Consider the following 24762-nt stretch of genomic DNA (forward strand, 5'->3'; position numbering starts at 1 on the left):
ATCTGTGTTACCAAAACAGATTCTTATAGCTGTGGGTATGTTACAGTACATACAGTATACACAGTAAAAGTCATAGACTTTTATCACTCACGTTTTGGAGTTTATGGGGGGGGAGGAAAAAAAGTAAAAAAAATCAGTGGAGAGGAAGAGAGAAGAGGAGGATTCAGAGAGCATATTAAGAGAGGAGGCTGAAAATAGAATTTACTTTTTTTCCCAACATATATAATAACTGTTCGAAGGATAATAGTTTAAGGGTTGTGAAAGGCTTATATGCTTTGTAAATGTATTTACCTAATGCTGTTGGGATTAACTTTCCTTTGTTGAGAATATGGCTTGATATCATTAATTGAGATCTGTAAGAACTACTTCTTCCTATCCACCTACAGGCAAAAACCAGATAGCCCTAAGAAAACATGACAATAGTAGAAAAGGATAGCAAATTATGATCATGCAAATGTGTATTTTCATATAATAAACTGCTGTTGCTTAAATGGCAGTTGAGGTGACTAGGAGGAACAGACTGTGGCATATGAAATAATGCCATGTACACAAATAGCAAATTAAGGCCGGTTAATTTTTCCTGTAGTGCAGGAACTTGTGCTGCTTGATAGAATTGAGAAGTGACACATTCAGAACTGGGGAAGAGGTGTTCTTTCCCTGCCAGAGCATATATGTGACTTGGAGCACTCTTTGATGTCAGCGTGGCAACAAAAATCAGCAGGATTCTGAAGCCTCTTACTCCCACTGACAAAATATTAGACCCTTTCGAGGGCCTACTAGATCTACTGTGTCTTAACGTGGAGATGGGAGAGTGGGCATGTGAGTATTTCTGGACAGTGAAGAGAAGTAGTAGGAAAAACTTGTTAAAAAAGTAGAAAAATCTTTTGCTTCTAAAAATGTAGGCATCTGTTCTGGTCATGTAAAGGTTTCTTGTAAGACACCTTTGCTAGCAGCAATAACACAATATTTAAATACAAAATAACTTCCCTGAGTACGAACTTTAAAAGTCAGTGCTTTAATTAAAGCAGGGCTATTCTGAACTAGTTCAGAGCTGTCTGACACAATTTGATTTTAGTTAGTAACCAGTGCACTGCTAGAACAGGACTGGTTTTTGTTTGTTAGATGTTGTCTTGGACCAAATTATAATATATGTTTGAGATTAATACCAAAGTTACTAATCATAAAAGAGAATAACCCATTTCTACATTTTTTTCCCCAGACACCTGAGGAGCTAGAAGATGTGTCTGACCTTGAAGAAGACCATGATGCACGTAGTCGTACAAGTATTCAGACTGAAGGGAAAACTGACAGGGTACGTGTTACACCAGTTTATTTAAAAAGCAATTAGATGAGGGGAAAAATACTACTGTATTACGGTTCCTATGAAGCCACTTAAAGTCATGCAGTGAATCATTATAATCTTGTTCAACTCTTAATAGATTTCTGAAAATGTGCAAAGGGCATAAAACAATGTACATGACCTGAGAGAGAAAAAGACAGTGTAATTAAATTGTAAATACTTGGTGAAGATGTAGAATCATAGAATATCTCAGGTTGGAAGGGATCTGAGGATAAGGATCATCAAGTCCAAATCCCTGCTCCTTGCAGGACTACCTAAAACTAAACTATATGACTAAGAGCGTCATCCAGATGCTCCTTGAACTCTGACAGTCTTGGTGCCGTGACTACTTCCCTGGAGAGCCTGTTCCAGTGACTGATGTAAATTAGACAGAAAAATTCTTACACATACTGAATGAAATTCTAACAGGTTACAGTTTCATAAATGTGGCTTGGTCTAATAGAAGCTAGGTTAATAAGGAATTTTTTATATCTGGGTCTTACTGAAGCCTGCAATGCATACTAACCAAAAATAACCTCCTCATACAAGAAAGTTCACATGCACAGAAGAGAAAGGGATGTATTTGGAATCTTAGCCACTGCAGTGCGTGAGTTACGGACTTTTCCTGCTGTGTTCATGTGTGAACATATTCTACAGTTTATTGCTTAACTAGTGAATTAACGAGGAAGTATGAAAAACTTCATACAGTATTTGACAATTTCTGTACTTTTGGAAGTTTTGAATCTGGTTTTCCTGTTGTATCATCATTTAACCTGAGGACTTCACTACATTACTGGTTATTGTTTATTGTTTACATTCAAACATTTTTAAGAGCCTGAAAACATTTTTGAGATAGCGAAATGTTTCTTAGTACAAAATCTATGTATTTAGCAAACATTAATCTTCTTTATGTTTCCATTTTAAATAATGTTTCAGCAAAACTGTACTCTATTCACAGCTTTCTGGAGTGGAAAGATCCATGGGGCCAGAAATGCTATTTCATTACTTGTTTGCTCAAAACCTAGAGCAATAACAGATCTCTCACACTTGGTTGATTCTAGCATTATTCCCATAATGGAAATTATAAATGACAGAACTAGTTGGGAAAAAGCAAAACTTTTCAATATAAAAAGAATTAGGTCAAGAAAATGACATTTTAATTCACATTTGTTTTTCAGCAAGCACATTTTTTTTTAATTCACCAAACATAAATATTTTCTTTATTAAGACCCTAAATACTAATGAAAAACTGCTTACCAAAAGGAACGCTGTTCACTTGTGTTGCATATGTGCATATCAATTACATGTTAATTAACTGTCAATTGATTCTTAAAACATTTTGAGAAATGTAACAACTGTGTGAAAGATCACCTCATACAATCTTATTACTCAATAAACATACTTGGCAATTAAAATACACTAGCTGCCCTTTTCAATTAAAATTACTCTTTGTAAATGTTAGCACATTTTCCCCACATTACAGGCTAAAATTTCTATTGTAGTTAAGAAAGGCAAGGTTTTCCTTCAAAACGTTATCCATATAAGATGCTATGAATTTGTTTGGAACAGGTACAGATGGAGTGCTTGCATATTTTCATAAATATCCCATAATGAACGCACTTGAAGGTTTTCTCTTACTGGGAAAACAGTAGTAGTAGTTTGTAGATGTTTGCTATCCTAATGTAAGATCCACTAAAGCTTTAAAAGGTCACATTTTCACACATGGTCTTCTACTTCTCAGATAAACCAGAATACTTCTTTAAGGCGAATGTTCTTTGAAAAGAAAACCATAAATAACACATACTTCCAGATGTCTACACACAAACCAAGAAGTGAATGCTGAGGACTGTTGTAAGTAGGGAGCTGGCTATCAAGAATCAGAGGCATAGGTTATTGCTCTGGAGAGATATCTTGGATACGCTTTTCCTTGTACTACACACACATTATATAATATGCACTGTCAGTGAATTTGGTGGAGAGCTGGAAGGGACAGTTATTTGTAGATAACCTATGGTTAATACAGCTGAAAAAACAGTATTTTAACAGTATAGGATGTACATTTCTATTTTTTCTTCCATTTCTCCCCAAAATAATACAATTACTGTAAATGTTCCTTTTTAGGGGATCTAGATAGCAGTCATTACTTAAAGCCTGATTCTATATCTTTCCTTGGGAGCAGTTTTCCTAGTTTTCAGATTATGGTATCAGGGCCATAAATGGCACATTACCCAAAAATTAATAGAAGATTATAGCTTTGACTAAATTAGATACCTACCCTCTTAACCTAAATCAACGTGTTGACAGAAACTCTCACGTACATTTTTTTTTTAAATAAATGTTTGAACAAATGTATTTGCTGCTACTGCAGCAAACGTGAGCAATGATTTAAGGCCTCTTTGTTTGGCCTGCTATTTGATACTGATACTTGAAGATTTATACCTTGAAGCTATTTAGCAATATGAAGAATCTCTATAGGGAAGATAGATTTTAAGGTTTAGACAGGGATTGTTCTTTGTTTTGTCCTCTGCAGCAGATTTCCTGTGCTATTGCGAGGCTTTTGCGTGCAGTGGTAATACCAAGAATGACTGTGTTCCAGAAGTGGTGTGGCAAGATTGCAGAGTAACTTTTTTTCCTCCTTGAGTTCTTTCTCCTGGGCATTTCTACTACAGTAATTCAATTTTATTTATACATACTTGTCTTGATACTAGTTCTGCATAACAGCACTCTTGATTCCTCTTGCTTTGTCAAGAGTGTCATATTTTCCTCATATGTCTCATCGCTCACTGCTCCAACGGGGACTTAGTGCGTATGAAAGCACCTTTTTTCTTTCTTTTTATCACAACATAAAAACATATCACAGCATGTAAAAGCAGATGTGATGTGCATATGCCACTTGTAACAAAGGCTACATCTTACCTAGCAAATCTCATTTTCCTTATGTAGAAAAAAGTAATATATTATTAATTATAACTTCCTCAGAATCTCACTCTCTCTATATATAGAGTATAGGTTAGGGGTGAGAATGACAGGATGAGTTTTGACCTCGTGTTTATGTTCCTGACTCTGCAAATATATAGGTAATCTTGTAAATGTTACTTCATTGATTTTTTTCCCTCAGATAACTCCATATCCTTAAGATGAATGTGATAGTACTTACAGCACCATCCCACTCTGTGGGATGCCGGTTAACTTGGGCAATGTGCTGTGAGATCTCTGAGTAATTAAACTGGATAGCAATATTGATTATTATTTGTAGGGCAGTTTAATATCCCTGAAGAAGATCCTTAGGACCAAATCCTTAGCTACTCTAAAAACAGGTACTGCTTGTGGATCCAAGGACCAACGCAGTTTTTCTCAGCTGAAAGTTAGATCTTCCTCTGGTGGTTGTGTCTAATTTGTGTAGTTACTCTGCAAGCTTATCACGCAATAATTTTGCTTGAGGAAATTTATGCCATCATGATCAGTGTAATTCCACTGAGGTAGTTGGTGGCTTATTATCATACGATTTTGCGTTGAAGGGAAGGTCAAGTAAGTATTTGCCCAGTTAATTTTACGACCTAGAAGACGATATACATTCCGATGATAGGAGGAAATTTAAGTGTTTAAAGTTACTAAATTAGTGAAGAGAACAGCTTAGCTTAATTTTAAAGTTATTGCTACAGGTTAGGTGTTCATATTGAAGAAGAGGTGAAATGTTTTAGCTCATACATAATTCACTTACAGATGACAAGAGCAGAAATGCTTTCAGGCAACCACCCACCCACATTTTTTTCTCAAGAGTTCTGCAGACTGTTTTGTGAATACATAGACAAAAACGTCTGAGAATAAAATCTTCTAATCTTCTTTTATACAGATTTGTTGCATACTATATTTGCGCAACAATTCAGGGCTGATGAAAAGTTGACTCGGTGTGTATTATATTGTGAATGAGAATATCCAGGCTGAATGACTTTATTGTTTTATTTGTATTACATCTTAGATACAGTGATCATTAATGTATGTCTAAAAATATATTTAGCTTTGAAAAGGTAGCCATATAAAAGTCTTACCAAACTGTCTAAGAGTAGAGAGAATAGATACAAAAGCAAACACTGAGAACACCTATTGATACTTGCATAAAACAATACTTAGAAGGGAAGTTAATTTGCCATCAAATGGATTAGCTGTTCTTACTCAAGTAACAAATTCTTTACATCTAAGTTCCTACGTTAATATAAATGGCATACATTAACAGCTATTTTGTTAATAAAAAGCCAAGTTTAAAATATTTTGGAAATTTAATTGAAATCCTGATTATAAGAATTCAAGTGTAATGCAAATAATTACTGTAATTTTGAGTAGGTTCTACTAATAGTAATTTTGACACTTAATACATGCAAAAGATTCCCTGTCAGGAGTCATGATCTATAAAAAGTATTTGATTTCCTTGCTAATTCTTAAGTTACCCCAATTTCAGTAAGGGAAAGAGATGAAGTTAATGGAGGACTCAAGGTTGTAGCAGTATGATATTATACGCTATTACAAAGTAGGACTGGAAAGAACCCCAAGAAGTAGGCTAATCCAGCTATTTGTCCCAAGGTAGAATAAATATACTTCTTCCTGACACATACAGATATAAGAGCAATGGCTTTGCTCTCTCTATTTAGTTTATTACTGGAATTGATTGTTTATTGGAAAGTTTTTTCTTTATACCTCATGTTGCAATTAAGCATGTTAGTTAGTCTTATCTGCAATGGACACAGAGGAGCTGAGCTTTCCTTTTTGTATATATAACTTTTTTTTTTTTTTGTACTTGTAGATCCTTATTCCATGTCCGCTCGGTTTTCTAAAGTCCAGATTAAATGACTCCAATCCCCTTTATTTATCCTTTAAGATAGTGCTTTCTGTATGTCTTTTGGCTCTGTTTTTCTCTCCTCTGGATGCTCTTCAGCTGGTTAATGGCTTCTTGAATTTTGTGTCCAGACTATTCATATTGTTAAATGCATTATGCCAACTGTGGTCTCAACAACAAGTACCTAGTGTAAGGTTTACACTGTTTTCTTCTGTATGCATACTTCAGAATGAGTTTTGTATGAGGTTTGCCCTTTTGTCAAGAGCACAACATTTTGATCAACTACAAATCCTCACCCACAGAACCGCTGATAACTGGTTGTGTCTCAGTTCTATGTGCGTATTGGTGATTTTTCTTAGGTGTAAAACTTTGTACATGTCTCAGCTGAAATACATCCAGTTATTTTTTCAGATCAGTTCTCAAGTTTCTCAAGATTGCCTTGAATTGTAAACCAGCACTCTACATGTCAAACCAGGCCTCTTACACTGCAAATGTGTGATATGTATTCTTGGTTCTGTCATCCACGCCATTAGTGAAAATACTGAATAATGCCAGAGTCAGGGCAGGTCCCTTCAGGATTTTGCCTGATAAATCCCTCAGGTTTGGCAAGTGTTCTTGATAAGTATTCTGTGACCAGTTTTCTAACCAGTATCACATCCACCAATGTGGCAATTACATATAACTCATATTTCCCTAGATTATTTATTAGTATGACATGAGAACCAGTGATGAAACCCTAGTGAAGCCCAGATTCATGACATGTTGCATCTTCATCTATAGGCCTGTTATCCTGAGGGAAAGAGAAATTACATTTAATATGACACAATTGCCTCATCTAAGTCAACGTTTTTAGCGAAGGCGTGTGCAAAAATGGCATTAAACGGTTTGGTTTTTTGTTACTATCTCCCGATAGCTTTACCTCTTTATCCAATTATATTGTATCTAAAAATACACAGGAACTGACATGGCAGCACACTGAGGCACTCTGAACTTGTTCAAAGAATGCTGGACTTCAGAAGGCATGCTATAGTTCTTGGAAGAAGACAACTGGTGACAGCAGATAGTAAACTTGACAAAAGAAATTCAGCTTATCCCAACTGTCAGTATGACACACCCACGCAGTTCATCTCTAGAGAACATCCTTTGTATTCACTTTGCCATGAGTTGCTGAATATCCACCATTCTCCCTTTCACTTCTTTATCCAAACTTGAACAGTGATTCACTCAGTAGAAAAAGTAGGACGTTTTGTAAAAGGTGGTGGATACATTTTACTCATTTTAACAGAATCACTCTTAACTCTGTGCCATATTCAAGAAAAGGACTTCTATATTGGCATTCAAAACACATCTGTATAGTCTTTATAAAGTGCCTATCTTATGCTCATCTTCATGGTAAAATAGGCTCGGCTGATGTGCACATATTTTATGGTTATTTTGTGTCCTTGTTTGTAAAAGCTCTGAAAAGTTTTTCGTGTTCTCCATTAGGAGGGCAGGTTTGTTTTCCTTGTAATCTACAAAATTCTAGAAAAACAGTTTTCCCCTCTTTCTTCTCTATAGTTACGTGACACACTGCAACCTACTAAGCAGGAAGTGTTAAATAATTTTCAGAGGGAGGTTTTTCCATTTGAAAAGGGTATCTGGCTCGCCTCTATCTCAGACAGAAGGAGTTTTCGTCAACACAAACAATTGCTTGAATGTATTGTGCTTCTTGTGGCTTTCCTTTGCTTCCTTCCCCCTTGTAAGTGATAAGAATTTTGGTGGTGTGGATCTGGCCAGTCATTTGTTTTAGGGGATCAGGAAAGAAAAAATGCGTGTCAGTCTAAGACTTGGAGAGAATAATCATAAGTCTATATGAAAGTCAATTCCTTAGATTGTAGCCAGGGACAAAGTTAGGGAAAAGGCCAGTTCTTTGGGTTGGGAACTCATTGGTGACTAATAGAGCAGTGAGAGAAGAGTCAAAATCTTCACCAAGTAGTTACTCCCTGTGTGTCCTCTGTTTTTATCATTACGTGGCCAATTTGTTCTGACCTTAAAATTTCAGTATCTGTGATAGCGAATTGACTGCAACTTGGAAGGGGCTGAAATGAAAAGAAACACTAATCTTGTATGGTAAGTCAAGTTGCAAATGGGACAATGCAAATAACCCCAGTGTTGGAAAGTCCCAGCTACCAGGGATAAATAGCCTTCTGAAGTGTTAATTCAAGGAAATTAAAGAAAAAAAATATATATACTGGGTTTTTTGTAAGAGAAGAAAGAAAAATATCAAAAATATAACTATTTCTCTCGCCTAGTTTTAACTCTGTTATCTGCTACTGCAATAAAAACCATTTTGTCTTAGAAGTAATGAAAAAAATCATTTTCTCCTAGTGGACAAAATAAACCTGCACTCATGTAATAGCAGTCATTCAATTTAGATCTTTATTTCACATTTACCATTATGTTGTCTATTTTGATACAAAATCGTATCTGTGCATAAAAGGCTGTGTATACAATTGTTTTATTTTGTTGCTGTACATAGTTTTAAAGCAGTATGAGGGAAATGAAAGAAAAATCAAGGTCAGAATTGTAGTTTCCTGTGCCCCTTTGTTCCAGTGGATAATGTGTCTCATTCCACCTGAAACTCATTATTATTGGCACATAGCAGGATACTGTATGCCACAGTTCCCTCATTAAAATGTCACCTTTCTTGTGGTTTCCAGATGTAGGCCTGTGTTCTTGAACTCAAAACTGGGGGCTAGGAAATACCATAAGCGTCCGTCCACCAATCAGCAAATACGTATTAGATTATAAAAAGAGGTGCTTCAATTCTATTGACTCTGTAGCCCAACTCTTACTGTTGTCTGTTTCATACCTTTCCCAAAAAGCTTATCCTACAACCATGAGGAAGATATGTCTTGATCTTCTCTGGTCTGTTTTAGGTTTTGTTTGGGTTGTGGGTTCGTTTTTTTTTTTTTTTAAACAAAGCAGGAAAAGTATTCCTTAAAATAGTTACACTTTCTAATTCTGTGACTGCAATTATAACACAGTTCTACTTTGGGAGACCTGTAATTTCCAGTAATTCATACAAATGGGAAAATTAACCTTGTGACAGCGTGATTCAAGCATAAATAAAATCTCTGAAATGGCATGGCTTGAAAAACATACCCATTACATATTAAATTGCTTACCTGTTATACTAATTATAAGTAATTCAACCACTGCCTTAACTTTCTGTTCTATGGATGGTAGATTATAAGAGTAAGTCACAAAATATTTATTGTTTAATTGCAGCATAATTACAATGTGTTACAGTTGCTGTATGTAACTGTGAATTCCTGATGGCCTGTGGTGCAAGAGGTGGACCACTTCACAGAGAAGGTGGTAGATAAAAACCATTATGGCAGTAGAGCCGTCAAGACCAACAGGCCAAAAGGTCTCCTCCTTTCCTGTGGTAGAAGGACCAGGACTGCTATATGGCCACATAATATCTTAGCCCCTGTCTGCTACCTGGCCTGTTTCTGAAGTATATATCTGACCCTTGTCTGGAGCAGACTGATAATCTTGCTCATGAAGAAGAATATTAAGTAAAATATTTCTCTCACCATGCTGCGTTTTCAGAAGTTGTTTCACTCTTTGTATATTAAATACTTCACTAATGTTTAAATGTAGGAAGAATACATGCATTCAGTATAGATTGAATGTTCTGATTCTATAGTCTGAACTTGCACAAAACACACCACTTTTCTAGCTATACTAAATCTTTATTTGAAACAGTTTTAGCCGGTGGAATGTTTGCAAACAGTCCAGCCTGGAGCCACAGCCAAGCGCAGGGATGTGTCCTGCCTGAGCCCAGTTTTGCTGTGGCTTGATTTGAATATTGGATGTTTTCCTGTTGGCATTCAAGATACTTTTTTGGTAACCTTATTCACATACTGATTTCTGACATGTTCACCTATTTATTTATCTTCTTCAAAGACAGAAGATGCATATTTGAAGAATTAAGTCTTTCTCCGTTCTGGAAATGATATTGTAGAACCTTCTCAGGGCAAGCATACCTGAAAGTTTTAGGACACTTTTTTAAACCACCTCCTTTATTCTTTCCTACCTGAAAGAATATTGTATTTTGTAACTTGCATACTTAAAAACACTTAGGCTCCTTTATCTCTGAGAAAAAAGAAAATCTATTAGTCATATTTCATAAAGGCGCTTTGGAAGAATTTAGTCATCTTTTTCTCACTACGTTATATTAATGGTTTCATGGACAGCACTGTCCCCATTATACTGAGGTAATTTATTTAGCCCAACCCAATGATAGCATACAGATTTTGAAATTCAGAAGTGCTAAGGCTGAATCAGTTGGCTCAGGCCACAGTGTGTTTAAACTATGTATTTAATAATATCCAGTGATTTTGTTTAAAAAAAAGAAAAACACTCTTGACATAGATGTTTTGCAAATCAAATTATTTTATGTTTCAGGCCAAGATGACTCAACTGCCAGAGGCTGAAAAGGAAAAGATAGCTGAGCAAGTGGCTGACTTCAAAAAAGTCAAGAGTAAGCTTGATGCAGAGATTGAAATATGGGACGATACCAGCAATGACATCATTGTTTTGGCCAAGAGGATGTGTGTGATAATGATGGAGATGACTGACTTCACAAGGTAATCATGTAAAAAAAAGGTCTTCAGTATTTATAAATGTTAGAGGCCATTGTCATATTGATATGGCAGGAAATACTGAGTTTTTAATGTCAGATGACAGCGTCTTTAAAAAATCGAGTGGCTAAGATAACGTAGTTAGCTTTACCATACTAGCTAGTGGTACTGAAATGTTGGAAGGGAGGTTTGAAGTTTTACACTATGCTTATCCTTAATTTATTTTTTTTTTCTTTATCCTCTTTTATTCATTTGGTTGGTTGGTGTTTTTGCACATTTTTAGCGCTTTATTTCTGCTCTTAATGAAATAATCTTGATTTTAAGCTGTAGTTCTGTCTCATCTGCTGTTCTTTCTACTTGTACCATACCATACATATATTTATGCTGTCAAGCATAAACTATACTGTACAGAGCATACGTCTGGCGGTACACATTCAGACTCATGCATATTTTATATCATATTACTTGCTGTTGCTTTCTTCAGAACTGTATCATGCTGCTGTATGTAGTTTGGAAGAATGAAGTGTCCTATAGTAGATAGCTTTCAAAGCTGGTATTTCTCTCTGCTGCCAGTATATGTTCTATGATACTTGTATGTATACAGGAAACAACCTTAAGTTCAGGAGCTTTTTCTGCCATGCACTGAATAAATGTTCAGTAAATTTCATCAAATTAATTGTACCAAAGGGAGGTACTGGTGTTTGGTTTTTTCCCCATCTGGTTACTAATAAAATAGTTGCTGATAGGTAAGTGAAGCCTAAAAACACAACCACTCTTGCAAGACACTTCATGTCTCATAAAATAAATCCTTTCATGGAAGATATGAAGAAATATCTAAGGCCTCTTGGACGAATTCTTCAGGTGTGTAGATTAAACAGTTGCATAGAGCTGAACCAGTTAACAAAGCTGGGGTCTGGTTTAGGCCTGTTTTGAGGACGACAGTTGTTGCATTTTATCATGCTAGCACTTTCCAAATTCGCCTTCATGTGAGAGAGATTTAAAGACCTGCATGTTGAACTCTGCAATCCTTTTATTCTTTTTAAGAGTACATGATTTGTATTGAGATCTTTGAAAAAGAACATACTGTGCCATAAAGTCAGTCTTTACAATTAAAGTCACCTCCCTCACCAAAATTCTTTAAATTATTAGCTTTCAATTAATCAAGATTAACAAGGCCAGTTCATAGTCTTAGTTTTGCATCTGTGGCTCTCAGTTGAACACAGCATGATCTGCAGTTTCGAGTTGAAGAGCAGCTCTTGTCCAGCGTTCCTGATATCCAAAGAGTCCACAGAGAACAGACTCTGGTAAAATCATAGTATCATAGAATCCCGGGTTAGAAGGGACCTCAAGGATCATCTAGTCCAACCTTTCTTGGCAAAAGCACGGTCTAGACAAGATGGCCCAGCACCCTGCCCAGCTGCATCTTAAAAGTGTCCAATGTTGGGGAATCTACCCCTTCCCTGGGGAGATTATTCCAATGGCTGATTGTTCTAATTGTGAAAAATTTCCCTCTTGTGTCCAATCAGAATCTCCCCAGCAGTAACTTGTACCCATTACCCTTTGTCTTTTCCATATGATTCCTTGTAAAAAGGGAGTTTCCATCTTCTTTGTATCCACCCCCAAAATCCTGGAACATGGTGACAAGGTCTCCCCTAAGCCTTCTTTTCTGAAGGCTGAACAAACCCAGCTCTCTCAGCCTTTCCTCATATGGCAGGCTTCCCAGTCCTTTAATCATCTTTGTGGCCCTTCTGTGGACCTTCTCCAGCCTGTCCACATCTTTTTTGCATAGTGGGGACCAAAACTGAACACAATATTCCAGGTGTGGCCTGAAAAGCTGAGTAGAGTGGGGTAGTGACTTCTTTATCTCTGCTGGTGATGTCCTTGTTGATGCAACCCAGCATCCTGTTGTCTTTCTTTGTCGCAGCAGCACAGTGTTCGCTCATATTGAGCTGCTTGTCCACCAGGACCCCCAGGTCCCTTTTCACAGAGCTGCTTTCCAGCCAGGTAGATTCCAGCCTGTGCTGCACTCCTGGATTGTTTTCCCAGGTGCAAGACCTTACACTCGTCCTTGTTGAACTTCATCCCACTCTTCCAGCCTACCCAGATCTTCCTGCAGGGTGACTCTCCCTTCTGAAGTGTCCACTTCCCCACTCAGTTTTATATCATCAGCAAACTTCGACACGGTACACTTGATCCCATCATCCAGATCACTTAAGAAGATACTAAACAGCATTGGGCCCAATATTGATCCCTGAGGGGCCCTACTTGTGACAGGTTGCCAGTTTGAAAAGGAGCCATTTACCACCACCCTCTGGGTGCGGACTGTCAGCCAGTTCCCCACCCACCGCACAGACTACTTGTCTAGACCGTAATGCATCAGTTTCTCTACGAGGAGGCTGTGGGAAACCATTATCGAAAGCCTTGGAGAAATTCAGGTAGCCAATGTCCACCACTCGCCCCACATCAACCGAGCAGGTTACTTTGTCATAGAAGGTGATCAGGTTTGTCAACCTTGGTGAATTTGTGCTGGCTTTTCCCAATTATCTGCTTCATTTGACTTGTGATAGCCCCCAGGAGGATTCGTTCCATAACTTTCCCAGGGACTGAAGTAAGACTGATGGGCCTATAATTTCCTGGATCCTCCTTCAAGCCCTTCTTGTAGATGGGGGTGACATTAGCCTTCTTCCAGTCTTCTGGGACATCCCCCGATCTCCATGACTTCTCAAAGATTATGGAGAGCAGCCTCGCAACGAAGCTAGCCAGCTCTCTGAACACCCTCGGGTGGATAATGTCAGGGCCCATCGATTTGCAGGGGTCAAGCTCCTGTAATAGTTCACATACCAACTCTTCTTCACTGACAGTGGGTCTGTGTTTGCATCAGTCTGGATTTTTGTTTTCCCAAGGCCTGGGGCCTAACAGTGCTGGTAAAGACAGAAGTGAAGAAAGTGTTGAGAACCTCTGCCTTTTCAGTGTTGCTGGTGACTGGTTCACCTCTCCTGTTTAACAGCAGGCAAATTACTTTCCTTCTAATAACTTACTTGAAGGTAAAATTAAAATCTATTGGGAAGAGAAAGCGGAAATCCTGGTCTTTACTTCAGAGTATGGTAGGGAACTACATTATTAGAAGATAGATTTTGATTATTCTCTTCCAAATTTTAGGAAATGTATTAATCTTTTTTTTCATAGATGTTTAGACTATAATTTGAGATATGCAAGTATATACAAGCATATACTCCTGTATTATGTGTTTGATGCTTAATTTGTCATTTCTTGGGGGTAGGACTGTCCTACCAAGTCTTTTGTTCAGTTTCCAGGACTGTTAGAAACGAAGGTCACCCTATAATACCGTATATACAATAATGGTCTTACAAGATGCTTTTGAATCTTACATAACATTACCTCACATCTTTAGAAAGCTGGTTTTGAGTAAGTCCATCAGTAATATGTTTTCAAGTTTTGTTTCTTCTTTAGTGATGCCAGACGAAGTCTTGCAAAATTAAGGTTTGTATCTATCTAAACAATATGTGAACTTTTGTGGATCTTCCCCTTCCTCTTACTGTTGCTGTATCAAAGGTGGCAGTTAAGTGCTGAGGAACACAGCTGGCTTTCTCACTTCCTTCTCCATGAAAATCTGGGGATGAATGGTGCAGAGGCCACAGCAAGCACTAGCTCACCTTAGGGTTTGATCTCTCCAGTCTGTAATTCCAAGTTCTTGGACATGGAAGAAATAAAAGATTCTGACATTTTGTATTTGTTACATCAGAAGCTACTCAGGCAAATAGTACATTTCTGTATTTCAGTCACTTGCTACCTAAGTTGATTTCTGTTTTCCTTCAAATGTATTACCTTGCATTCATTTTTATTTAATCTCAGTAAGTGCTTTCCAAAACTTTAGTTTTTCAAGGTCATCTTGGCATCTTAGAGTGTTTGCGTGTGTGTATTATCCTGAACATTTATGCAACAGTTATATATTCAACTAATGTTGGTATCAAAATAACTCATTATTCAGACAGAACGTAATGGAAATGATGACGGCATAAAGTATCGATGTATGTGCCTCAGATCATTAACAAAAATACTTCAGGGTGCCTTCAGTGAAGGCCAGTGATAATCAGTGGTTGCTCAGTGGAAGGTAGGACTCTAGTGTAAAGAGTAACCAATCTGAAGTTAGCTTATTATGGCTTAGCTTCCTTATTTGGTAATAGAGGCAGATGCCTCTGCTTTTTTTTAGGTCTTGGCAGGAGGGAGCTGCAGAACCTCATTTGAAACAATTCTTATCCTACTGAATATTCATGAGCATGTTCTCTGCAGATAGACACTAGGACAGGCTACTGTAACATTTATTTTTCCAGCTTTCTTTAAACTTTGTATGTGCTATGTGACATAAGTTTACTAAAACTTGATGGTGAACCTTGCTGTGGTGAGCCGTCCTATAAATCATTGTCACAGAAAACTTGTGCTTGACTGATGGAAAAGTAATTGAGCAAGAGCAGAAATCTATTGTTGGAAGTTTGTAGCAGCTAGCAGCAGCTGCTAATCGGTGGTATGAACATGATAATCAGGCCTGTTTATGCAAAACTGGTTATATTGATTACTGAAATCTGTTAAAAATTCTGTAAAAAATACCATCATATTTGCAATAGTAAGCTTTGGCCCTGACAGGCAGAGGTGGAGGCAGTGGATAACAGGCATTTGCTCTGCTGAAAGTGTGGTCCCCTATTCCCGTTTGGACTCCAGGAGGCTTGTTGCTTGTTGGGGGCTAACATACGAAGTTCCTACCAGTTTTATTCTACCTGTTCGCTGAAGGTTGTTGCTGCTAGAAATGAGAGAGTTTAGTAGCGGTTTCTCTCCTGAATTTTACTTTGCTGAAAATGAACTGGATTGTAGTTTTAGTTTCTTCAGGGGGGCTACAGTGAATAAGGCAAAAAGAACAAGGAGTGTGAAATGGTTCAATGAAGCCATTGCCATGGCTTCAACAGCAAAGGCATTCAGTGAAGCTGAGAAACAAACAAGGTATCGGTGGATCTGCAGATGTTTTCTGTCTTCAGCCTGTAGCTGCAGCCCCATTTCTGTCTTTCTCATGAAATACCATCTTGGCTTGGCTCTGCTAGTTTCCCCAGTGGTTGACCAGAAACCTGTACTTCTCCCTCTGGCCTTATGCAGAAATGAGCAAAGCCTGTGAGATGGTTCCCTTGTGCCTGTCACTTACCATCCTCCTCTCAATATGCAGGAGAGGAGCTTTGTCACTGCTCTGTTCAAAGGGGCTAGGTGTTGTCAGAGCACCTTATTGGGTCAGAATCTATCCAAAGGGCATATTTGCATCTCCTTTGAAGGCCTGCTTTGCAGAACTGTACAGAATAGGGTTTGTTTGGTTTTCTGATACCTTAGGTATTCACTCAAGATCGCAAGATAGCAGGACATTTGGTTTCTTTGGCTAGAGGGGGTTTAAACTTACTTTTCACCTTCCCGAGTATTAGGCTATAAATTGTTAGGAATTGCGGGAGGTACTTAAACACCATCCTGTGGATACTTCCCTGTGCAAGAAGAGGAGTTTGTTTGGCTAGTGTTTAGGGATTCCAATTGCTGTTCCAAAAGCTGCATATGTATTTGTCTGTTAAATATTCATTGGATAGTTTGGGGACAGGAAGATGAATATTAGGTTCCTCCTTTCCACAAAGCCATCATTTCTATAGTCCTTACGCACGGTGTACCCTGTAGCCTAGCAATTATGACATTTCTTAGTGAGAGGTGGCAATAGACATGGATTAATGTTTCTATGCACTGAAGTCAGACTTGGCCCAAATTCTGTCACTGTGGTGAGTATTGATCAATTACGTTACAGAGAAGGGAAAGCAGGATTTCGGTTCTTGGTTCAGCTTTTCAAAGGCTTCTGTTTCCTGGGTGAGGATGAGATAGAAGGAGATTCCTTTGTCCATAGTTTTTCCTTTTGGCTATCTTAGATGATTTCATGATGTGCATTTTGTTCTGTGTAGATCCCATTTTGAATTACTTAACTCATTTTCGGGGTGTCCCGCTGTCTTTAACAGTGCAGTGTGCGTGATGTGATGATTGCTGAAGATGTATTTAAGTGCTGTGATGTTCACGTAGATGCACCTAAGTCCCTTTGTAGTCTTAGGTGTCTGACATCTGACATGCCGGTGTTGTCCCTCAAGCGGGCTTCGTTACCCGGTGTGCAATAAGCCAATCTCACACACAGAGCCGAGGTGTTTGTTTATTTCATGTCTGTGCAGAGATGGGTGCTAGGTGGTAACTCCACAAAGCTAGCACACCTCAGTTAACACATGGTAAACATTTCATACTTTCCGAGCAAAAGTTATCAGTACTTTTCCGTTTACGCTTAGTCACCCTTACCTCTATTGGTTCTTGCAATGCCTCCTCTTCACTTAAAGTCAGTGTCTTTTCTTTTTACTGAGCATATTCTGCGGGGAAGGGGCTGTGGTTGGTAGGGGGCTTTCCTGCCCATGGGTGGGTTTTTTACCATGCTAATTAGGATAGTTCACCCGTAGTTCAGGTAGTTGTTTCTTTAGTTTTATCAGCGGTTTCTGTTGTCTTAGTGCATATCTTGGTACTCCCTTATTTGGCTGGTTTACCATGTTTCTTCCCCCAAGGCCATGCCCAGTTAACTCTCTGCAGAGGTTGAATAATGTCTTTTGTTTCATTCCTTGCATACTTCCTCATTTATCTCACCAGAGCCTTCCTGAGATTCATGATCCTTGGTGCATCTAATCCCTCAGATAAACAATGCCAATGTAACCTAAAAGCTAACTCAAACATACAGATTTGCTTAGAGTACAATAGCTGTACAAAGACCTTAAAAACTCAGTCCAAAATTTATGCCTACTGGTTTCAAAATAGAAGTAGTTCATTCTGGTTTTAAGCTTCCACTTTTCCAGCAGCAACAATCTGTTCTGCTATGTGGGAATATACTATTTTAAACAAATAGCTTCTGTCTCGGCAATGAATGAGTTTTCTTCCTTTAAATTTAGCTTTTAAGTGAACATAATTCCTGTAAAGAATCTACATAAACATAGAGCAGTCAATTAATTTAACTTCTTGCTTAGACTTCAGTATATTGACGCTGTTCCATTGTATGGATGAGTGGTATCTAAATGAAAGATTAGAACTGAACTGGCATCTGAACAGGCAGGCTTCCAGAAGAGTAAGAGGAGGCTAGTTTGGATTTGGGATATAGGATTTATCTGGGAAACTGATACCGTGCACTGTACTTTAGTTTTAAATCTTGGCCTGTGAACCAGTTGGTTCACCCCAAACAAATGAGAACTTACAAAGATTTGACATTAAAGAAAACACAGTTTCGTGGAACAAGGAACACTGAAGCCCTTATAAACAACTACATTAGGGTACAACCAGCATATATGACTCAAGAGTTGTCTTAAGAAAGGCTTAAGTTGTCTTTAGAAAAATTAATTTTTTAAGCAGTTAATTCAAAGCTCTCCTCTTTCAGAGTTATTATTTTTCAAAGCTGTATTTTACAGAAACTGAACAAGTAGCTAATAAACAGGCTTGGATACATCATTGATTCAGGGTCCCAAATGCACTCATTTTTCCTCTCAATAAGAAAATACTTTTTTTTCCCAAGCTTTCTAACCATTTTCAAATTACATTTTTGGTAAGAAACCTTGCAGGGCTTTTGAAATAACTGCTTATTTATATGTTTATGTCAAATACAGGCATGAATTATATTTTTAAACACATGAAAAAGTATGGACAAAATAACCCCAAAGACAGCATTGGGTTAGGAGGATACACACGTGTGTGTATATACGTGTTCTCCTTAGGAAGCAACGTGTAGTCTCTATTCCCCGCCAGTGTTTTTGAATGTACAACAGGCAGAATTATCTGTAAAAGGAATGGAAGGGTGAAAGAAGAGGGATTTTGGTATGTATAAACAAACGTGTGCTTATATAATTTGAATTTTTTTTCTTCCTTTTGTCCTGTCACATTACATTTTCCCAGTGCAAAAGCATGAATATTCACTGATTGAAAATGTCTAAATTTAAAAAGAAGTTAGAGCTTTTAATTTTATGGGAAAAATGTATTTAATCACATGGTTCAGTCACATGTCAATGTTCTGTCCTTTTGCTGTGTCTTCTGTAGAGGTAAATAGCAAGAAATTGCCTCATCTGCTACAATAGTTTTAATAATATTCTGGTGAAAATATTCTAATTTCTCTGCTGTTTGGCTAAAAATGTAAAAGAAAAATCCTGGGGTTGGTCCCCCCCCCCCAAGCTTTATGTGTAAATGGAGCAGGATTTATAATTAAGAGGGTATTTACCAATAAACAGACACAAATCCACTTTTGCTCATATAAAGGAAAGTGTATCTAATTCAAGCAGTGCTTAGGATCAGAACATTGCAATTTTTAATACATAGTGAGAAAGTAGCAAGAAAGGGTCAATGGTTTAAGCAGAAAGGGAAGTCTGTCATGAACTTGCTGAGAATAGTTTTAGTGGACAGTCTTACTGTTTGAGTCTTGCTCGCCAAGGAAGGTTCCTTCATAGTAAGAGAACTGCAGGATGTCTTCACTCACAGCACTTTGCTGATAGGAAAGATACCATCAGGTCCTCAGATGAGATTCAGACATACAAGGCAGAGCTTGCTGCCATGCCTGAGATGGTTTTAAAGATATGCCAGGGAGCTCTCGTAACTGACTTCTGCTAGGCTGTTCTACAGCATGTCCTAACGGCATGCAGTCCGTGGATTCAGGATTCACAGTGCCTGGTTGAAGCCTCTATGACAATCCCTTACTATTTATACCACAGAAAACTGAAAGAGTCACTGGGCTTTTACCCCTACCTATTTTGTAGGTTTGTTGAGATTCCAAATGGGGCCAATATGAACACTTTGTTGTTTGGTTTTTTTTTTTTTAAAAAGTGCAGCTCTTAGCAAACTGTTCAGAAAATGTCTCATATTTGCTCTTGATACCTGACATTTGTTTCTAAAATGGCATCAATATCAGAGTTAATATTAGAAAAATAAATTAACAAGACTTGGAAAAATCAAAGTAGCAAAGTCATCCCTCAAAAGCTGTCCCCCTTTGTTCTTATAGTAAGCCTAAATATAATTCTGCTTATATCTCTAGCACTTCCAAGGACTGCAGCTTAGCCTAAAATTTTCTCTCTGTAGTACTCTTAGTTAAGACCAAGTGCAGCTGCCCAATCTAGCAAGTCTCCTCACCTCGTAACAGCCACAGTCTTCAGCCTTAATTCATCTGCTCTCCCTGGTCTTCTAGTCTTTGCTTGGGAAAGCAAGATGGGGATCTAAAAAGACGATGGGAAGTCAAGATAGCAGTTCTGTTTTTACTGGGATTTGAAAAGATCATGGGACAAAAAGATGATGATGGAAAAGGAGAGAAGAGGGATTCTATTCCTATTCAAGTTTATCCATGAAGCTCCTCACCATAACTCACTATTTGATTTACCTTTCGGGTGTCCCTTTCCAGAGTTGTCCATTATCCTGCTAGCTTCCCTTCAGCAGCCAGATGCTTCTGAAATACTATGGAGCGTTTCTATTGCACCCTAAAATCTACTGACTTCCTAGGCTTTTTCTGGTCCCTCCTAGCCCTCTGATTTCTATCAGTTCCATCCAGCTCCTCTCACCCATCTGGAAATCACTCACATGTCCCAGCTTCCCTACTCAGTCTTCTCCCTGGTCACCAACCCAGTGTGTCACTGCCAAAAAAGATAATGGTACCTTTATTACTAAAAAACCTGAACTGACTAAGTGCCTTTACATCTACAGTTCAACTTCAGATACATATAAAAATTTCCCCTTTCCCTTCCCTCATCGCTCATATCAGAGAATTCATAGGACAGCATTATTTCATTAAGCAATCTGGGATGCTTTTGAAAGTCCATAGCTACTCAATGTTTGCATCATAAGATGCATGAGAGAACAAACCACTTTCACTTTAAAATTAAGTTTTTCGTCAAAAATCACCCAAAGATTGAAGGTTGTAAAAGTTTTGTTAACAATGATGTTGTCCAGCTGAGTCATCAGAAAGGACAGAGTTATTTTGGACAAAATTAATTTGGGCAAAGTAGGTGAACCCTCCTTAGGGTTCTATCATAAGAGCAACTTTTACTAGAGTTAATTATATAAAGATGTTCTTTAAGATAAATTTATTTCTAAAGCAAGTACAATTTAGTTATGTGTGCATATTTGCATGTGTTTCATCATACATGCCTTGATAAACAGAATCACCAGGATTTACTTGTTAGAAGTAGTAGATTAAGCAGATAAATTTCGCTGTTAAAATGAGCAGCAGAATTGCATTAGCTAGAGTAGTGTAAATGTTATTTAAGATTTTGCAGTACTTGCAGGATACTGAGTGTCCTGCCAGAACTACATGTAGTAGCCACAGGCAGTTGTTACCCTCAAGTAGAAACATGGTCTGTCAAATTTGTGATGAATTGTTGAGATGTGTCAAGTTAAAGCATATCACGTAACACAGAATCAGCTGATACTGCTCATTCTTCCTGAATGTCACAGAGCTTCTAAAACGCATACAAATTCAACTTTCACAAATAAGTGAGGATTTTGAAGGCAAAAATCCTGTATCTGTCCTCCTGCCCATCTCAAAAGATTTTTCTGAATTTCATGCATGATGCTACTGTGTCTTTATTAATGACATTTACATAGAATATAATAGTTCATATGATACTCATGTAGATGCTCTTTTACCACTTTCATAGTAAAAATAGTTTCAGCTGATTCGTAAAGACATAAACCAGCAAATATTTAATCAGAAATGGCAATCACTACTCTGGTAGTGTCAATACCTAAAAGGTAAGTGCTAAATAGTCATACTCTGATAGTAAAATTTCTTAAAAAAAAAAAGTGATAATGTGTGGAATGAAATCTTAGAACCAAAAGAGAAATGTTTCAATCAAAAAAAAAAAGTTTGGCTCTATTACTCAGAGTATTACTCAAAGTATTTAGATACCCAATCTGCCTGCAAGTTGAGTGGATTTTTTTTTCCTATGCATAGTAGTATGCATAAGTGACATCAATAGTACTGTTATTAAACAAACATGGTAAATCATGGATGTATAGTCTATTTTAGATATTTTTGTTAGGAATTACAAAGTCAGAATTTATTTTTAGACTGTGACACGAACAGGTTCTAAATGGATAAACAGTATGCAGCTAAAGAGTAGGTTGGGTGAGAAGAGAAACAAATACAATGTTAAGATCCTTGCTGTTTTGCAGGTTAAGAAAGCATGTTAAATACTCGTAAACCAAACAGTGAACAACTAATAACCAAAATAATGAGCATATCATTGCTTTCTTTCCTTTGCAACATCACTGTGACAAAACACTGCTAAACCATGTATAACTACTTCAGTAAACAATTGTTTGCTATTGTTCACAAGTGGACTAGAGATCCTAAAGGGAATGAATAAACTAAAGCTCCATGTCAGCATCAGAGTAGGAAGAGGGTAGGTACATATGCATGCCTATGACTATCCATTGACTTTGTTTTGAATCTGCATTTTTGCAGCCTCCTGTTTCTTCTGCATCATCTCTGTTGTTCCTTTAATCACAACCTTTTTACACACTTCTATTCTCACCTCTGCTGCATCGAACAAACCACCTGCCTTCACTGTCAAAACCCTTAAGCACACCTCTTTTCCCTCATCTCTCACTCAGTACTGCTTCTGTCTCCAGTCAGCTCATAACATTCATAATACAACCCTATTCCTTTAACACCTACTAGATGTTTGTCTAGACATCTGTTGAGCTAATGAGCTGTACTGTGAAAGCTCATTATTCTCCTTTACATCACAGAAACACTCCAGGTTGAGAAATGGACACTGGCACGCATGTTAGTTTCCTGGGATCACTTGCTATCCAGCAGTCCAGTCTCATCTCATTGCTTATCAGTTTGTTCCTACAACTCATAGAAAAAATGAGGTTAGAAGGGACCTTTGGAGGTCATCTAGTCCAGCCTCTTCAAAGCAGACAAATCGCTACATTAGATCAACTTGCTCAGGGGCTTGTCCAGTAAAGCTTTGAAAATTCCTAAGATTGGAGATTCCAGCATGTCCACCTTCTCTGGGCAACCTGTAAGTGTTCCACTACCCACAGTAAAGAACTTTTCCATCTTCATCTAACAGGAATTTTTTAGTCCCCTGCACCTTATTTTTTTTTTACTGTGCATCTCTAAGGAAAAATACAATGTCCTCTATATCCTCCCTTTCAGATGGTGGAAGTACACAGGTTAGACTCCCCCTTTGCCGCCTTTTCTTGAGACTGACGCTTTGTTCCCTCAGCCTCTGCTCCAACATCATATGCTCCAGCCCCAAATCTCTGGACTGTCTTCAGTTTGTTGGTGTCTCTGTAGCACTGAAGGCCCAGTATTAGACAGAGGACTCAAGATGCAGCCTTGCAAGGGTCAAGTACAGCGCCATCACTTCTCTCAGCCTCTTGGCTATGCTTTTAGTAATGCTGCCCATGATGTGGTGTGCCTTCACTGTGCAAGGGCACACTGCTAACTCACGTTAGGCCATTTTATGCAAAGTTATTATCTAGCCAGTTATTTTTGCCTCTGCACTCACACATGGAGTTGTTCCATTCCACGTATGGCAACATGTGTTTTATTTCATTGGACTTCAGAAGGTTTGTCAGCTCATTCTTCCAGCTTGCTGAAGTCCTTCTGAATGGCAGCCCAGCTATTCAAGTATCAACTACTACCTCCAGCTGGTATCATCTGCAGACTTCTGAGGGTGTGTTCTGTCCTGTGATCCAAGTCACTGATGAAGGTGTTAGACAGCATTGGCCCCACTATCAACCACTGGGGGACACGGCTTGGAACAGTTCATCAGTTAAACTTTGAACCACTGACCATTACACTGCGAGACTGACAATCCAGCCAGCTTTTAACCTACTCTGTAGTCCACCTGTCTAGCCATGTCTCTTCAGTTTGTCTGCAAGGATACTGTAGGAGACCTAAAAGCTTTGTTAAGGTGATCAAAATCCACTGCTGTCCCCACATCCACAGAACTAGCCCACTAGAACTATTTCATCACAGAAGACAATTGGTCTGACAGACCCACAATTTGCCCTTAGCCCTTCCTCATCGTCTTCCTGTCCTCCAAATGCTTTCCATGAGGACTTGGTCCATAATTTTCCCCAGGACTGAGGTGAGGCCTTAGCCTGTAGGTCTGCAGATCCTCCTTAACTTTTTGAAGATGAAGACTAGCTTGGAGCTGTCTGTTGTTTCTTCTTCTATGTTAGCTTGCAAGGTCTTTGGCAGCAGTGCCTAGCATGTACTCCAGTGGGTCCAGGACAGTGTCAGGTTCTTGGTAGTAATTCCTGTGATATCTGATGAGTAGCTTCTGCTTTTTTGAACATTTAATCACATGTTATTGTCACTGTTCCTTCCCAGTCTCTCAAGTTCATTGTAAAGTTTTAAGTTACAGATGTGTTACTCAAAACTAAAAGCTTCTAGAATACAGCAGGTACTTAAGTTCCCCCCATGAATGCTATTAACTTTCAAATAATTCAGTTAACATAAGATATGATTTACCTAGTAACTCTTGGTTATTAAACTGCTGCATAGGCAGTTGCTTACGTCTTCTCTGAATCCTGATCTTCTTTTCAAGCTATTATGCTTCCTGTTCTGGAAAGAAAGAAAAATGCCAATCTGTGAGTTAAGTTATGCTTTCAGAGCAAGGCTTTAATGGAAAGGATTGGTTTGGGGTAAGCTAATTTCACAAAATTTGCAGGAACTGTCCTACTACTGAATCACTGTTGGATCTGTGTGAGCTGATGTTTTCGGCCCTGTATGGGGAAGAGGATAGACTTCCAAGTCCCTGAACTTGTTCACTGAAAAAACAGTCATACTGGGAAAACGCAAGCTCTTCAGCAAAAGATCAGGACAGAAGGATGTTCTGTTACTACTTTTTTTTCCTTCT

At 38.2% G+C, this 24762-nt stretch overlaps 1 protein-coding gene across 1 annotated transcript in view; it reads left to right on the forward strand.

Annotated features, from left to right (window-relative positions):
• CTNNA3 (catenin alpha 3) overlaps nucleotides 1-24762 on the forward strand; it is a 524245-nt gene that overhangs the window by 444807 nt on the left and 54676 nt on the right. The window contains exons 14-15 of the mRNA XM_075154246.1: nucleotides 1220-1312; nucleotides 10626-10807. Of these exons, the coding sequence (XP_075010347.1) occupies nucleotides 1220-1312; nucleotides 10626-10807 (275 nt within the window). The remainder of the gene's footprint in view (nucleotides 1-1219; nucleotides 1313-10625; nucleotides 10808-24762) is intronic.

This window comes from Calonectris borealis, chromosome 7 (genome assembly GCF_964195595.1).
Source record: "Calonectris borealis chromosome 7, bCalBor7.hap1.2, whole genome shotgun sequence".
NCBI classification, from domain to species: domain Eukaryota; kingdom Metazoa; phylum Chordata; class Aves; order Procellariiformes; family Procellariidae; genus Calonectris; species Calonectris borealis.